This window comes from Pseudorasbora parva, chromosome 1 (genome assembly GCF_024679245.1).
Source record: "Pseudorasbora parva isolate DD20220531a chromosome 1, ASM2467924v1, whole genome shotgun sequence".
NCBI lineage: Eukaryota > Metazoa > Chordata > Actinopteri > Cypriniformes > Gobionidae > Pseudorasbora > Pseudorasbora parva.
The window spans coordinates 55,468,089-55,486,709 of NC_090172.1; the positions used below are offsets into that span (position 1 = coordinate 55,468,089).

The 18,621-nt window shown below is 39.4% G+C and overlaps 1 protein-coding gene across 1 annotated transcript; it reads right to left on the reverse strand.

Moving 5' to 3' along the window:
• Window positions 1–413: 413 nt before the first annotated feature.
• sstr1b (somatostatin receptor 1b) lies at window positions 414–18,190 on the reverse strand. The gene is made up of 2 exons (XM_067445291.1): window positions 17,864–18,190; window positions 414–2,364 (listed from the first exon to the last, which is right to left on the reverse strand). The coding sequence occupies exon 2, from the start codon at window positions 1,683–1,685 to the stop codon at window positions 567–569; it is 1,119 nt and encodes a 372-aa protein (XP_067301392.1). The 5' UTR covers window positions 1,686–2,364; window positions 17,864–18,190; the 3' UTR covers window positions 414–566.
• Window positions 18,191–18,621: the final 431 nt, after the last annotated feature.

Sequence of the window (18,621 nt, forward strand, 5' to 3'; positions counted from 1 at the left end):
CTAATTACTCAAGTACCCAATCACTCTTCAAGGACTACTGGTGATCTGGACCATTATTTTAAGGTGAAAAAACACATTTTCAACTTTAAAATAATGGTCCAGATCACTAGTAGCTCATGCAAAATGATTAGGTAACAATACAGTAATTAGTGATGCATTTTATGACTTTATTCAGAGTAAAGAATATGATTCATTAAATGTCAGACACACAATAATGTGATAATTGGTCAGTTAGTTAATAGTTATTAATGAGGCTTATTAATCTCAGTCAGTAATTATTGATTACTTAATAAGGAACTATCTCCTAAAGTCGATGGTACTTACTGTTTAGTTCAGCTTGTTTCTTTATTGGTTAATAGTAGTAGCTGAAGTGTTAATGTAGTGCTACTTATTAGTCCTGCATTACTTCCTGCATAGTTATCTATTAATAACGGACCATTATTCTAAAGTGTTACCAAAAACATACAGGTTTGGCTCGACAGGGAGGTATGTAAATGATAAATTCATTTTCTTTCTTTTCTTTTTCTGGCGAACTATCCCTTTCAGCACTCTCACTGAACAGTCTCTCACAGAGTGGTTGTACGGGACGTGCAGGTTCCATTGCGAAACACCATATCGGAGGCCAAGCACTCCTTTGGAAAGTTCGGCGGGTGACCACATGTGGTCTGACGCCGTAGGGCCACAGCACAATAGTCCACCTGCTCGGCATCCAGCCCGTTCTCCAGCCAGCGGAAGCAGATGATACGCTGGAACGAGCGGCGGAAGTTATCAGACACAAACCCGTAGAGAATGGGGTTGGCGCCACTGTTGGCGTAGCTCAGAATGACAAAAAGCTGAGTCACCATGGGGTCCGGTGGCTTGCGAAACACACTGATCAGCTGCACAATATAAAACGGCATCCAGCAGAGCACAAAAACGGCGACCACCAGCAGCACCATGCGTGTGATCTTCTTTTCCGAGCGCCGCCGCTGCAGCCAGCCCGCTTTGAGGCCCACCGCCCGCATGCGCACCACGATCAAGCAGTAGCACATGCAGATGGCTGCCACCGGGAGCAAAAATCCCAGCAGAAATGTGTAGACCACAAATGCTTCCGACCACGAAGCCTCAGGCCATAGAAAGTTGCAGTCCACTCCACCGTCCTGTGCCGGGACCGTGTCCGCAAAGATGATGATGGGCAGAATGACAAGCAGCGAAAGTCCCCACACACAAACGTTGACCACTTTTGCGACGGTCGGGCGCCGGTACCGAGCCGCTTTGATGGGGTGCACCACGGCGATGTAGCGGTCCACGCTTAGCACGGTCAGGCAGAAGATGCTCGTGAACATGTTGATGCCGTCCACACTGAGAACCAGACGACACATGAGCGAGCCAAACGGCCAGTGGTGCACCGCGGCCGAGGTCGCTAAGAACGGGACGCTCAACATGAAGAGTTCATCCGCGATGGCTAGATTGAGAATGTAGATGTTGGTGGCCGTCTTCATCTTGGCATACTTGAGGATGACGTAGATGACCATGGCGTTTCCCGTGACTCCGACACAGCACACCAGCGCATAGATGGAGGGGATGATGATCTTGCTAGCATCAGGTTCAGGTTCATAATAGTCATAATCTCCAGTAGAGTTGAAAGGCAGACCGGTTGAAAGCATGAAGCTCTCGCTACCATTGTATCCAGCAAGCTCTGCCATTTTATATCGTATTGTATTTGATATGTCTTTTGTTCCAAATTGAGCCTCTTGGTTTGTTTTTTCCAGTCAATCAATGTCTTAATGGTGTTGTAAAATCAGACATACTCAAAATGTCATACTCAAATATTTCCAAGTATTGTTTTCTTCAACCTTCATATATATTTTGTTTTTGCACCAAACCAATAGTCAGGTCCTTAGTTTGACCCAGTAGTCTCATCTCCCGCTCCTAAGGGACTCGGCTTCAGAACTCAGAAGATCTAAAGTAATGAGCAGAAAGATTGAAATATGAAGGCTAAATTGTTGCATCTGCAGAATTCTAAGTAGGAGCATTCCTCTTTGATTCCTAAGCAAACCTGTGCTCGTCTATGAGAGTGTGCAGGTGTTGAAGGGCATGGCTCACTGAGCATCATTCAACTTCTCATTCTTGGCAGGGGAAAGGCATTCCAGCTCATTAAAAAGAAATTGAGTCTGTGAATCAAAGTATTACGATGTTACTCTCCATGTGTTCTTGCCTCAAGAACCACCTCCCAGTGGAGAACTGATCCACAGCAAATTGTTGAATCAAGATTAGTTCATCTGGAGTTAAAGCTGCTCCGTCGTAAAATAGATATGAGTTTTAGAGTTCTATCACAGTTTGCTCGGTCCCGCTGATGTTTCTTGCTCCAGGTGTCATTAAGGCCTAAAAGAAAAACCTTGTTAGTTAAAGGCAATGATGGCAATCCTAAGGTCTAAACAAGGGACATCTGCTCAATTAAAAAAGTGAAAGTATCTAAACATCCTTAAAACAAAAAGTTTACTTAGGAAGACAAACATTTTGACTTTAAGGTAGAGTCCTGCACGGGTCCGATTTTGTAAATCCCGCCCATACCCACGGTGCGTTAAACCGCATCCGACCCGTTTTGACACGGAGCACTTATTAAAATCCGCACCTAACCCGACCCATATTTATTGCCAGGTCATACAAAAGTAATTACAGCACCGCGCCACGTCTTTAAAATTCGAACACATTATTTTCAATGAGTGTACGCACACCGGTGGCGGCATTCGGCGCCAATGTACTGATTTCACCCTGTGCAACAAGATGCACAGATCGTGCAGCCCTTATGTCAGAGGTGGATTTGAAACTGAGCTTGCGTGTGGTGTGGCATATATAATGTGTGCGTCCGGCGCTGAACTTCCCCTCCGGTGTGGGGCCCCCTTGAAGCCTTGTGTGATTTTTTTTAAAGTGAGAGATTCCTGGGAGGGCACGCGGCCGCGCGAGCACAAATAACCTGATATTATTTTTACATTTTTTGATTAGCTTGAAATACAGGCAAGACATATTTTTGTAGATGTGTTCCTAAAAATATACATACATTTTAACATTCACACGTAACCTTTTTAAACCCGTGTTAGACCCATGTTTCCCCCTTGTCTGACCCGACCCGCACCTGTATCCGACACAGTTGGATGTTTTTCACCCGTTTCCGCAAAATTTACCAGTACCCGAACCCGTGCAGGACTCTGCTTTAAGGGCCAAATTTATATTTTATTTCCGATGGTCTACCAGACATTCTACTAACCATAAGAAACTTCAGTATCAGTGTCAGTAGACTGTCTATCTGCTAACACTTTATTTTGATGCTCCTCAAAAGACATTCTCCCAACTATTAGTTACTTTAGTAACTGCATGTCAACTTATTCTACTAACTTTAACTTAACAGTCTTAAAATACTCTGAGACTGCAACATGTAGTTGCAAATTAATAATAATAGTTAGTTGACATGAAGTTGCGTTTCCAGCGCAGGAACTTTCCCCAGGAACTAGGCACTTTGTGGTGGTACTCTGTGAGTTTCGACCGCAGGGACCAGGTACTAATTGAAATTCCGCGTAAAAATGTGCCCTTCAGAAAGTCCTTGCTCGCAAGGTACTTTTTCAAAGTTCAGGAATTTTGATTGGTTGACTCCACCCAGCATTTTATTTCAACCTGCTATTTGGAGTGTAAAAAATACGACCGATGGACTGACGGCGAAGTTTAGGCTTTACATGCGGAGGACGAAATCCTGCGGGAACTGGAAAGAATAATCTTGGGTACAGGTCTGGGGAAAAAAGGAGTTTCTGTGACAAATTGTTCCGGGTAATTTTGGTAAAGACATGGCTAATGATAGTAGAATGTCTAAAGTGAACAAGTTACACTAGAAATAAAATGAAGCAAATAATATAGTTATAATTTAGTATCTCATTTAGTGATGTTTTGGCATTTAAATGGAAAAGACAAAATGACTGTTTAAGAAAAATATAATTAGGTTTTGAGATACCAGTTCATCCATGTCTGACTGTGTGTGCCAAATCTATTTGCTTTGGATATAAAATGGATTCAGAGATTAGAAGGGAGATATACGTGTCATCCTTGTGATTGTGAAAGTGTGTGAAGGCTCTCTCAGCCCCATCCCCTTGTTCAATTAGAAGACATGAAGATGCCGAGACAACTTTGACATCAATCTGTTTGCTCACAAAGAGCAAACATCCTGCTGTAGGACTCGGCCGTGGTGATGCCAACTAAATAAGAAAGTAATGAAAAGGAGAGGATAGAAAACACAACCCCCTGCACCTCCTCACAGCTGGAGCTGTGCAGCCCATGCCCCTGATCATCCAAAAGCCAAAGGCAGTCTTAAACACAAATCTGGCTAGCTAATAATATATGAATGGTTGGAATACAAATGGCTTTGTGCTTGACTTATTAATGTATAAAAACAGCTAGTGCTGAAGAAAACCGCAGAAACTGCATGCGAGCAGAATTTTGAGCTCAGATAATAAATAAAGCTTGTCTTCTCCCCTGCCATTTGATTGTACTGTTTCGAAATGAGAGATAAAGATCTCCATTTAGAAAGAAGGAACATTTTGCTGGATATGTCCAAGCCGCAAGCTGAGTTATTGCTAATAACAATTCATGTCATGGTGTGTTTTGATCCTGGGGGCATTTTTCAATCATTTTAAGCCAAAATAGGTCTAAATGGTACCTATATTTATAGCCCAAACATTTTTTTCCTTTAGGAAAATTACCACCCAGGTAATTTCCTCCAAGAAAAAAGGCCCTCATCTCTGCTTTCAATATTTTTCAGAAAGAATACTGTAATGTACACAGACTTTGCGGCATTGACAGTTACTAAAATGAATTGAACCAACATTAAACTGACTTGAGCTGAATAATAACTACATTGTCAAGGCAAGGCAAGGCAAGGCTAGTTTATTTGTATAGCACATTTCATACCCAATGGCAATTCAAAGTGCTTTACATAGAAATTAATTAAAACAGTGGTAACAAATGCATGAGAAAAAAGAATACCATATGAACGAATAAAAAATTAAAAACAAGCATAGTTAAAACAGTTGTAAAGATAATAATAATTAAAAAATATATAATAATAATAATAAAATAAGATAAAATAAAATAAAATGGTCAATAAAACAAAATGGTCATTGTCCTCTGTAGAGTTGCTTTATAGGTATGTAACCCCTTCTGTTCAGACCGGGACGCGAACCCAGGTCTGCCGGCATTAGAGTCAGACACTCTAGCAAGGAGGCTAAAGGCTGCAACCTCAAGGGTCAGTCACTAGAGCATCTCTTGAGGTCAGAGTGAGGTTTACTCGCACAGCAACTACTACTAGCTGGCCTCTGTTACAGCTAATTAGAATTTTTCATTATTGATGAATTTTGCAACATTAAAGGGACCCAAAAATAAAAATTAGCCCATGATTTACTCACCCTCAAGTCATCCTAGGTGTATATGACTGTTCTTTCAGACGAACACAATCAGAGTTATATTTAAAAATGTCCTGGCTAATCCAAGCTTTATAACAGCAGTGAATAGCGGCCCAAAATTTGTGAAAGAAAATATCCATATTTAAAACTTTATGAAGTAAAATATCTATAGCTTAATTTCGCGTTTCGTGTTGAACTGGTGAAAAAGGAGTAACTGATGCAACGTCTGACGTAGCATAACCGTAGCGTCACACTGCCATTACAGAGCTTGAATTAAATCAGGACATGTTTTATATATAACTCCAACATCATATATGAATATGAATATGAATGTCATATGCAGTACACATAGGATGGTTTGAGGGTGAGTAAATCATGGGGTGATTTTCATTTTTGGGTGAACTAACCCTTCAAAGTAGTTTTTTTCTTTTGTTTTCTGTTTTTTTTTCCGTGAAGCTGCTTTAAAAACCATCTTTATTGTGAAGTGCTACTGTAATACATGTGAAGTATGTTTCAATTGAAAGGACTTCAAAAGCTAAATGTACATATTTTTATGCATCATAATAGCTGCTTCTTGTTTACGGAAAAATGTATAGTTCACCGTACAGATGTAATCATTTTAGCACATAAAAAGGTTCTGTACTTTAAGTTTAATAATACATACTTAACCATTATTTGAAAGAAATAGAGAGACATTACATTATTTATAAACCATGGTAAGTGCATCCACTGCTGTAACCTCCATAAAGTTTTCTGATGCTTATGCCAACACACAAGCTTTTTTAAGAAGCAATAGGCATTTCATATCTAGTCATATAGGAGAAGCAACACTAGAAGGCTTAAAGAAGAAGGACTAGAAATGAGGGTGACACTGGAATGAGGAGGAATAAAGAACAGTTGAAAAGGAAAGAGTGACGGAGAAATGGACCTTGAGGAGATGCACAAAAAGTGAGAAGCAGCAGTGAAATAAAAAAGAAGGATTGTGAAAGCGGAGCAGGTCACAGGTGGAATGTCTCACACATACAACCGGCAGTGAGTTAAGACATGCTGGAGGAGCTCATGATGAAAGATAGAGAGGGAGATCAAGGGAGTGAGAAAGAGGGAAAGAGAATAAGTGAGAATGGGTTCACAGTGGAGAGGGAAACTCCATCACTGGTCTCTGACATTTTCCTCAAGCCTCTCTCTCTCTCTCTCTCTCTCTCTCTCTCTCTCTCTCTCTCTCTCTCTCTCTCTCTCTCTCTCTCTCTCTCTCTCTCTCTCTCTCTCTCTCTCTCTGAGGCCACAAGTAATGTCTCAAATAGTGGCACACGGTAGAAATATGACTAAAATAATCTGTGAAAATTGGGTAGATAATGACAATGGGTGTCTGATATTATCAATAGGAGAAATCTAGAAAAAATGTAGTTTAAAAGTGAAAATTATTTTAGAATTTTGTACCATTTTCACCAATCTTTACTATAACTACTAAAGTCATTACCTTACACGTGTGTGTGTGTGTGTGTGTGTGTGTGTGTGTGTGTGTGTGTGTGTGTGTGTGAGCCTGTTTATGTGGTTTATGAGGACACAAATTTGTATAACTACATGGGTATTACACTGGTATTACACTATAAATGTGGTTTATGAGGACATATCAAATGTCCTCATAATTCAAATGGCCTTAAAAACATACTAAATGATGTTTTTTTGAGAAAGTAAAAATGCAGAATGTTTCCTGTGATGGGTAGGTTTAGGGGTAGGGGCAGTGTAAGGGGATAGAAAATACGGTTTGTACAGTATAAAACCTATTACGCCTATGGAGAGTCCCTGTAAACCACATAGACCAACATATGTGTGTGTGTGTGTGTGTGTGTGTGTGTGTGTGTGTGTGTGTGTGTGTGTGTGTGTGTGTGTGTGTGTGTGTGTGTGTGTGTGTGTGTGTGTGTGTGTGTGTGTGTGTGTTCGATTTGATTGATCACAAGGTCTTAAGGTTTAAGGTCACACTTGTTTTTTTTATGAAAAACAAAGCTACAGCCAGTTTTAAAACATTATTTTCGTTTTTTTGGTTTTTTGGTTTTTTTGGTCTGTGTGGTTCTGCCTATTGACATTTTACCCAATAGTTGTGCGACTCCCCGGGTTGCCATTTGGTGGGAAACTCAGCGTATTGTAACCATGGAAGCCACCAAACAAACTAGGTCAGAGATTGCATCCTAAAAAGCCTCAGCAGTACCCATTTCATCCACTAACTGTCAATATTGCATACTGCATCTTTAAGTGAAACTTAAAGGGATAGTTCACCCAAAAAATGAAAATGTGATGTTTATCTGCTTACCCCCAGTGCATCCAACATGTAGGTGTTCTTGTTTCTTCAGTAGAACACAAATGAAGATTTTTAACTCCAACCGTTGCTGTGTGCCAGTCATATAATCATGTGAATGGGTAACAATTCTATGAAAGCAAAAATATCTTAAGACACAAAACGATCAGTTTGTGTCAGAAATCGAGCCGTATTTATTCAATTTTTTACCTCAAATACATCAGCCTGGAACACGCTTCACTTCCGGTTGGCAATAATACACGCGCTATATGAGCCAGAGCGTGTTTTTGGACCTTCCCGGAAGTGAAGCGTGTTCCAGGCTGTTGGATATAGCGCTGTATTTGAGGTAAAACATTATATAAATACGGCTCGATTTCTCACACAAACTAATAGTTTTGTGTCTTAAGATATTAATGTGTCATCGTGAGCCACAGGGCTCTTTGTGCATGTTGTCTAAGCATGTTTTTTATTGCATCCTTCATATCTCCGAAAAGTCTTTAGTTTTATTATATTTGTAAAAGAAATATGGGCTGTACCGAGTCTTTCCGGAAAAAACCGAGCGGCTGGAGGCATATCGTGTGGGCAGAGCTAAAGAATGACGAATGCGCAAAGTGGTGACGTCCTCAAGCGTGGAGAAACTCTTGCTATCAATCTCAGCTAATAGATATGATCCAGAATCTAATTCGGAGGCTGAAATAGAAACAGCAACAGCAGGACGTCCGTCTCTGTGGTATGTACTGTATTTAGTGGCCTGTCAACATTTGCGTGTCTTTACTCTCAGTTTATGAGGACATGATTCGGTTTATGGACTATTGTATGCAACCAAACCTTAGTAGCAAGCAAAACGGTTTTGCACGTCAGACTAGTGTAACGTTATACAGAGAACAGCAATGGAGTAACCGTTAGCGCATTTGAATGACGAAGCACGCGATCGTGTCGTTTACTGATGTTTACTCACGCGACGACCCAACAGCACAGACATTTGAAGCAGTTTTACTCACCGGCTGCTTCCAAAGCAGGACCGAACCTTTATCGCTGGGACGGCTCCGTCAAAAACACACTTCTTGGAGTGTGGAGATCCACTTTGCGATGCGACTGAAGCATTTCTGCGTTCAAATCGGTTCAAATGCAGCGCTGCCTTCCCGGAATGCTGTGCTGAAGCGTTGAAGTCGCTTAATGTCAAAGTGGAGGAATGAAGTGGAGCGCGGCGCGGACTATAACCGACATTAGTGTTCACGGACGACTGGATCTGCAGCTGAGAGAGTGTTTACGGCGTGCATTATCTCTCTCGCTCTAGTCACGCGCGCGCACCCTACCGGGAGAAGAGCCCGTACGGCCCATACAAGGACCTTCCGGTCTATTAACGTCAAGTCGACCCATACTCGAAAAAAAACTCTCCGAAACTTGTGAGAAACCGGAAGGAGTATTTTTGACACAGAAATACTCTATCAAACGTCCAACATTTGTTTTTGAAACTTTGTCTATGTTTGTCTATGTCTATGCAGTTATAGACACATTCACACTCTGCTTATTACACACACAGGGATGTGCAGCAGCACACACAAAATTTTAAATATGAAAAATTAAAGGATTAAAATGTAAAAAAAAAATATTGTTTACATAAATATAAAAATGCCAACACATCATAATGAATAGTCATTGCATGAATCCGAATTAGCCTATACATGCAGTAATGATGAGCACGCCGTCATTGGACGAGCAGATCAGTTTCCTCGATTCAGGAGTGTTCAGTTTTTCCACTTTCCGCCATGTAAATAGCCAATCTGCCTTGGCGTGATTGCAACTGGCTTTAAAAGGGAAAGGGAGATGAGATGAGATGAGATGAGATGGGAGATATGCCCAAAACACACCCATGACAACACTTTTGAACTATGCGCCTGATGCGCCACCCATTTTTTTCTGTCATTAAAATAGCAAAAGTGTATTCGGACACATGGTTCATTCGAGATTTTCCTTTGGGGTTTTATAATGTGGTAAACATAACTTGACAATATGCGACAAAATGCGAATTTTGAAGCAATGTTAATTTTTTTTATGTACGCTGCACAAACTCACTCAGTTTAAAGGGGTACTTCAGCGCTGGGAAGATGAATCTGTATTTAAACTGGGTCATCAATGCAGTAGAAATGTGAAATTATTTTTGAATTTGGTGTCTTCTAGACTGAGAAAAGACAGAAAATGTATTTTTGTCCCATGGGGATGAAAGACTACAATTCCCAGAATGCTTCGCTGCCCTGTGAGGCCATTCCCAACGCCAACAACTTCATTACTGTGACTGAGTTAGAGACACTACAATTAAAAACTGAACGTGTCTGTTCAATATAATGAGGGAGTCACCGCGCGAGTCTCACAGCACTGAGCACTAACTGCAGGAGTGATGAGAGCTGAGGTAATCGCGACTACATTCGCGGCATACATTCACAACGCGAGTTCAGTCTGGCGCGTTTCAGTTCATGCCTTTGCAAGCTTAACTTTCATAGAAATGAATTTGAGAAGTTAAAAGACTTACATTGCTCACCATAGCTCCGTTTAAATGATCCTGTCTGCAAGCTGAGCTCTCCCTGCAAGCTGAGTGTAATCTCCCATCCCCCAATGCCGGATTCAAAACATGCGGAAATGGCTCCCTCTGCTGGCTGTAGTCTTTAGCCTCTGGGCAAACATTCCTCCTATGATGCAAAAATCGTCATTTTGCATCATAGGAGGAATTTTTCCAGAAATAAAATGCATAAATCTCTCGTCTCAGGGAGATATGAGAGGGGAAAGCACAATAATTTGAATATTCTCCAGGGTTTCTACTGATACAAAGCCATATGCTAATCGCTGAAGTAACCCTTTAATCTACCTATGAAAAACATACATTTTCAAAAATGTGACCCTGGACTACAAAACCAGTCATAAGGCTAAATTGTTTGAAACAGAGTTATATATCATCTGAAAGCTGAATAAATGAGTTTTCCATTGATGTAAAATAGGACGATATTTGGCCGAGATATAATTATTTGAAAATCTGGAATCTGAGGGTGCAAAAAAAAAAATCTAAATATTGAGAAAATCTAAAAAGTTCTCTTTAAAGTTGTCCAAATGAAGTCCTTAGCAATGCATATTGCTACTACTAATAAATTTTTTATACATAGGAAATGTACAAAATATCTTCATGGAACATAATTTTTATTCAATATCCTAATGATTTTTGTCATAAAAGAAAAATCTATAATTTTTACCAATACAATGTATTGCTGGCTGAGAGTGAGACTTATGACTGTGCTCCAGGGTCACAAATGAACATGAATGCTTCATAAATTGCATTTTCTCTGTGGATGTGTATAGTTCACATTGTAGAATATGACGTCAAAGTATCGTCAAGTTTACCGCAGTCTTTATTTCATACCAGCACCTCTCATTTAGAAGAGTTTATTGTAATGTAATACTTGGCCTCAGTAATCAACACTTGAAGATAATTAAAGACTGTCATCTTTTTTTTTTTTAAAGAACACAGAAAAAAAAAGATCTTAGTTTATTAAATGCATGCGCTGAAGACAGTCTGTATAAAATTAGATTTTTCCAGTGAATATAAAGTGATAATTATATGGCAAGTAAAGCAAATTGGCTGCAAAGGTTTTTGCCACAATTAATAGGCCTATTTGGAAAGCCTAATTTACAAATGCATCCTATTTGTGTCACCCTCCCACAAATGCACCATGTTTTTCAAGAACGTGACATTAGTTGAAGCACTAATATGAATGTAATAAAGGGTCTGAATACAATCGAGAGCCAAAACACAGGAGTAATTTTTAGACAAAGGTGACTGATGCTTTTAGCACCTCTTTACTGAACACAAAGAGTGTTAAAACAAGAGTGTGTTGCTATAGTATAAGCAGGCTGTATACTCTTTTAAAGGCAGGTGAAATATGGCAGAGAGAGAGAGAGAGAGAGAGAGAGAGAGAGAGAGAGAGAGAGAGAGAGAGAGAGAGAGAGAGAGAGAGAGAGAGAGAGAGAGAGAGAGAGAGAGAGAGAGAGAGAGAGAGAGAGAGAGAGAGATGCAGCTTACTCAATTCAACAACAGCATAGCCATTATGCTGAAAAGGACGTCATCTGGTCATGATAATCAAAGCAAGGTTTTGTGGAGATTGAGTATCAGCCTTTGTAGAGTATCTCTCTCTCTCTCTCTCTCTCTCTCTCTCTCTCTCTCTCTCTCTCGCGCACGCACGCACTCACACACACACACACACACGGTGGTGATTTTTAAGTGTCACTGTTTGAAAGCAAATCATTTTCACACTCTATTGGCGTGAATTTTTTATTTGATTTTATTCGTTTTTATTACATTTTCTGAAGGATATCTGAGTGATGATCCAAGATCAAGATCCTCTTTATATAAAACTGGTTCTTGTTTCAATTTTAAAGAACCCTTTATGCCAAAAATGTATTAAATGCTTGCATAATAGCCTACTTTCATGATTATTAACAAAATGTCTAGTGATAAAGTATGTTTATAAGCTCTTCATACATTAATGAAATACAATAAAATTCATAAATTGTAATCAAAATTTTAAAAACTAAATAATAATCCAGAAAATGATCACATGATGGAACCCCTAAAATGAGTTATATATGATGTACCTGATAAAAAAATCCTTTAAAGTTTTGTATAGGATCTTTTTTGGGGTATGTTATGTGTGGTTGTTCTGTTCTGGGTGGTTGCTAGGGTGTTGCTAGGTGGTCAGAAGGGTTTTCTGGGTGGTTGCAAAGTGGTTGTTCAATGGAACAAGTCAAAAGAGCGCTATTCAAATTTCTATGACATTCATGGCCTTGGATGTCATTCGTATGCCTCGCTCCTATAGGGCTTTTTAACCTGTTTTATCATTGTAAACAAAACGGACACACTTGATTGCTGATAAAATTACCTTATTTGATGCTTAACATGCATATGATGATGCTTGAAGCCAACATTTTGCTGCAGCCCTTTATTTTATTATTATTTTTGCTCTGTTAAAGGTCTGCATCTTTTCTTCTCTGTGGTCTTGTGTTGTGACGTTAAGTACTGTAGTTACTTTTTGCCTTTTGACATTTTAATGCAATTTCCACACGCCATTAATAGCGCAAAGGCCACAATTCAACTTCTTATTACCATAATAAAACAATTGCTGGGCAATTTGTGGCGCACATTGCTATAGAAAAAAGAGCGAGGTAGTGTGGAAAAATAGGTACAAAAGGAAAGCAATGGCTGTCACGTCTCGTTGTGTTGTTGCGTATTTCCACGGCAGCGTTTGACCATCGTGGAATGAGCCTGAAAATGCAAGCTGCATAGAGGAATATTAAAAGCCCATATCTGTATTTGTACTCCTCTCACGTCTCTGTTGTACAGCCCCATGTTGAAATCGCACCACTCAACTCTTGTACTGTCTGCGGAGAGAGTGTTTTATTTAGTGAGTGTACAGTTACACGAGAAAATGAACATGATCGATGAAACCACGTTCTGATGTGCATTTAAATAGAATATTTGTTAAGAAAACCCACAGTCTCCACCTTGTGGCAACATCAGGAAGTCTTGTGTTGCAAAAGTCATTCAAAACAAGTAAATTGCTGTTAATTGCTGTTTTACTAACATAACATTTATGTTATGTTATGTTAAATGCACATCAGAATGTGGTTTCATCGATCATTATGTCATAAACTATAAATACCTAATATTTTGCCATTTTAATACTGTTGGGTCAGTGAAGATTATTTTTTATAGAGCATTGAACTACAGTATATGATCTACAATATTTTATTTTACAATCTGTTGATAGATGATGTTTGACTTATTGACAATTATATATAATGTGTGTGTGTTTGTATACCAGCGACAGGTATACATATACATATCATGGGCGGCCAAGGCTCATTGATGCACATGAGGAGTGAAGGCTGGCCCGTGTAGTCAGATCAAACAGACGAGCTACTGGAGCTCAAATTGCTCAAGAAGTTAATGCTGGTTCTGATAGAAACGTGTTAGAATACACAGTGTATCGCAGTTTGATGCGTATGGGGCTGCATAGCTACAGATCAGGGAGCGCATGCTGACCCCTATCCATTGCCAAAAGGTCCAACAGTGGGTACATGAGCATCAAAACTGGACCACACAGCAATAGAAGAAGGTGGCCTGGTCTGATGAATCACGTTTTCTTTTACATCAGACGGAAGGCCTTATGCGTGGCTAACCTGGGGAACACATGGCACCAGGATGCACGGCAAGAAGGCAAGCCAGAGGAGGCAGTGTGATGCTTTGGGCAATGTTCAATGTACAGCCTTTCGAGGAAACGGTGTTCCCTGATGGCAGTGGCCTCCTTCAGCAGGATAATGTGCCCTGCCACAAAGCAAAAATGGTTCAGGAATGGTTTGAGGAGCATGAGTTTGAGGTGTTGACTTAGCCTTAAAATTTTCCAGATCTTAATCCAATCTGCATCTGTGGGATGTGCTGAACAAACAATCCAAGGAGGCCCCACCTCACAACTTACAGGACTTAAAGGATCTGCTGCTAACATCTAGTGGAGTCTATGCCTCGACATGCAGGTCAGGTGCATTCTGGCAGCAAAAGGGGAACCAGCACAATAAGTCATAGTCCTGATCAGTTTTTATATATATAATATTGTGTGTGTGTGTGTGTGTGTGTGTGTGTGTGTGTGTGTGTGTGTGTGTGTGTGTGTGTGTGTGTGTGTGTGTGTGGTGTTGTGTGTGTGTGTGTGTGTGTGTGTGAGTATATATATAGTTTGTGTTTATGTAACATGAGCATGGTTTATTTATTTAGCAATTTTATTTATCTTAAAATATACTTGCTCTCCTTTTGAGACTATTGTTGAGACTCTCCAACTATTGTTGTAGTAGTACAACAATCATTATTACAGATAGAAACGTTTGTCCAAAACAAAAACATTTTCTTCCTGAAAGCTTTATGTAGTGTACTCATGTTGTTGTCCTTGGATCAGATGATATTCAGACACCAGTTAAATAGATCAGGTAATTTACTGCTTTGTTTTCTCTGCTTGTATTGCGACGTCTGAATCTGATTTTATCTGTCTGTGAGTTTTTACAGACAAAATAGATTTCTATTTCCACTGTATATAACTATTCAATAGTCCCTTGTCTCTTTGTTTTAAAAGATCTTTTCTAGTTCAGCATAACCTCAGAAGAGGTCGATGTGAGCCAGTAGTTTGTACACAGTTATTCAGTCTAATGAGACTTTCAGTTCATCAGGCTCGCCAGACCGCCCGTGGTTCATTGATAGGACACATCACATTTCTACTTTCACGCTTCCTTTAAGCAGCCGCAGATACTTATTCTTCAACTTTTGAGTGCCCTAACAATTTTATATTGCAAACTTGTTCCTAAATTCCGTAATATGGACTAAAATGAAGTTTGATCATGTCTGTCAGCTTTAAGCGAAATCACTTGACATTGACACTTGACACAGTATACAGATTTCTGTGATTGAGTTCACAAACACTTAAAATAACAGATAAAAAAATTCAATTTTAATGTGAGTAGCTATATGTATAATATACGGCTAATATAAAACATTTTGTTTTCCTTCAAGTCTTCCAGGCAGATTAATTAATCTTATTAATAAAAAATAAATTATTATTAATCATAGGTACTTTTTCAAATAATTACACAAAAAATAATTACTAAAATTGCTTGTTATTTTTTAAACACATAGGCTAAATTAATATAGCCTAGTTTCAAAACATAAAAGCTAGTAAATAATAAGGAGGAATAAAAAAAAAACATTACAGGCAATAAATAAAGAGTGCTTTCAGCATTTAAGAGTATATGAATTCTGAAGCAAAAGATACGCAACACGGGTGTTTCTAAAACGCACGCACCGCCATTGAGCACAGTTCAAATCTAAGCTCAGAATTGATCCCACCCCTATAGGCTATAGTATGACCAACACAGTATTAGATCGATCATTGATAAAACACAACTGTTCTTTCCTTTAGGCCAGGTAGGCATAATGTGCCAAAGTGCATGCTGCTTCTGCAATATGCTTGGTACATACTCTACAACAGGGCTGTTCAAATCTTACCCTGGAGGGCCAATGCGCTGCAGGGTTTAGCTCCAACCCTGATCAAACACACCTACCTGTGATTTTCTAATGATCCAGAAGACATTTATTAGCATGTTCAGGTGTGTTTGATTAGGGCTGGAGATAAACTCTGCACAGCATTGGCCCTCCAGGGTAAGATATGAATAGCCCTGCTCTACAATAACAAAGAAATGTGTTCGTTTTCTCAAGGTGCAACAAGAACAAAGTTCATTCTGGCCGGAACATTCCTTCACGGGAAAAGCAGGTGCCGAACATGTCCGTTTCTTCCTATTAACCTCGCCCACTTAAAATTTCTGACCAATCAGACACCCACCAGAATAAAGTTCTGCTCAGATAATGGCTGCATCCGAAAACTTAGGCAGCTGACTCGTTGTCTCGCTTGCCTTATTTGCCAATGACTTGTAGGCAGCGTTTTTGTGCATGAAGGCACCTCATGATTTCGGACAGACTTCAGAGGCAGTGTAACAATTCAAGGATCTAAAGCAAAATAGAGAGAGCTTTGGTAAGAACTAAACAAAAATGTAATTACTATAGTAATTTATCGCTAAAAATGACATCAGAAGTGAAAAATATACGTTTGCACACAAACTGCCCGTCAAACCCAACTCTCAGATGCCATCTTTTTTCCCAGCTCAACTGTCACTGAATGGAAAGCACGGGATTGTGGGATATTAAAGGCGGTGAAGGATACATCTATGCTGCCTTCACAACTCGATCAGATGAAGGTGTCTCAGGAGACAGTAAGTGAAGCAAACATTAGATTGGGACGTGCCTTGATGTCTTCCTGCCTTGAAATGTGTCCTCCGAAGGCAGCATTTTCCAGGTTTCGGACGCAGCCGATGTGTCAAGAACAAGCTGCAAGAACTGCCAAACCTGGGCTGCGAGAAAAAAAACGACGTAATTTTGTTCTCGCAGCCCTGGGAGCGAGACCTTTTTTCTCTGTTCTTGCGGAGTAGCCTGCTATACTTACTATTCCATAATTTGCAGCCTTTGCAGTTAAAAAAAAAAATGTTTTTTCATATTATGATATCATTACAATTGCAATTAATCGTTCAGCCCCAGCTGAGAGTGACACATGAAAGACACTGTCCACTCATAGCAGATCTTAAACTGGTGGTGATTCACAACCACGCAAGGAGGATCACTCAACCATTTTCATTTGTAAAATAGAAATTATGACTTCAAATAAAAAATGCAGGACTGTAAACAAATTAAATTAATCTTGAATAATATCTCACTCATCTCTCTCACAATGTCAGAAACAGTTCCCTGCAGAACTGTCAAAAAATGCAAGAGACACCAGTGAGTCATATATTTGTCAGTTTACAAGTGAATCAGAATAATAATGGCCACTTTAATAATAATAATAATACTATGATATCCAGTATAATAATATGAGTTAAAATAAATATTATTGGTACAATATATATATATATATATATATATATATATATATATATATATATATATATATATATATATATATATATATATATTTGTGTTTCCAAGTGTATCTGTTTCTGATGGTTTTGCATGAATGAAGGAAATCCTCTCTCCCCTCCTCAAACACAGTTACAGGTCTAAAACATTGTGTCCCCTTCACTGTAAAAAAAAGAAAGATGTCTCCAATTAAAACATTTCTAGTGATTTATCACATCTAAATTTTTCAGTTGGCCGAATTGAATAGTTGTGAATTGGTGCAATTAAATTCACAGAAATTAAATTTGGCCAACTAAAGAATTTAGATGTGATAAATCACTAGAAAATTTTCAATTGGAGACATCATTTATTTATTTATTTATTTTGGGGGGGGGGGTGTTACAGTGTTATATTGTTCACAGATCGGTCCATAGATATAAAATCAGCATCGTTCATAAATGTTTTTCTCCGCATGCAAGTTTTTTGAATGATAAAATCAACATTAAATTGTTTAAAATCATGGATAGTTAACTTAGCAATAACTCAACATTCTCCATTTCTCTTTAAAGTAGATAATGTATAGATTGTAGTATAGAAAATCGGTATTTGTTTTACCTGGTGTGATTCAGTTGAGTAGAGTTCTGTTGGTTTAGCTTGGTATGAAGCAGGAGGGAAGCTGTTGACATGCCAGTCTGTTTGTGCAGGTTGCTCTGTATCGTCCTCGTGATGATGGAGAGACACTGACAAAGCTGAAGCATCTTCTCGTCTCCAGCTCTTTCATCCGTCCACCTGCCAACCCTCTATTGTGTTTCTGTCTCACTCATTCTGTCTCTCCCTGTCTCCTTCTGTCTATTTCTCTCTCCCTCGTTCATGTGCTGCCTTCACATATTCTCCTTGATTCCAGTGGTTGCGCTCTCATATGTGCTCTCTCTCTCTCTCTCTCTCTCTCTCTCTCTCTCTCTCTCTCTCTCTCTCTCTCTCTCTCTCTCTCTTCTCTCTCTCTCTCTCTCTCTCTCTCTCTCTCTCTCTCTCTCTCTCTCTCTCTCTCCCTCCTCCTTCTAATCTTTCTGTCTCATTACATACAAATGTATTCTATTTTCAGGACAAACACAGCAAACTCTCGTATCTTTTCGCTCTCTGATGCACGCTGACTTTGCCACTGTGCTGTATCTGTCCAGAATGATTCTCTCTGATTGATAGTATACCTTCACCTGAAACATGTTATCATGGCGCATTATAACGCTGCCTTTGTGTGCTATCGTAAATGTCCTACTTCCCACTTCTGAAGTCGTGATTTACGAGCTCATCACATTAAAAGTTTAACTTGAGAGGATGTTCATGTCCAATTTTTTAACTACGACATCTGATAGCAC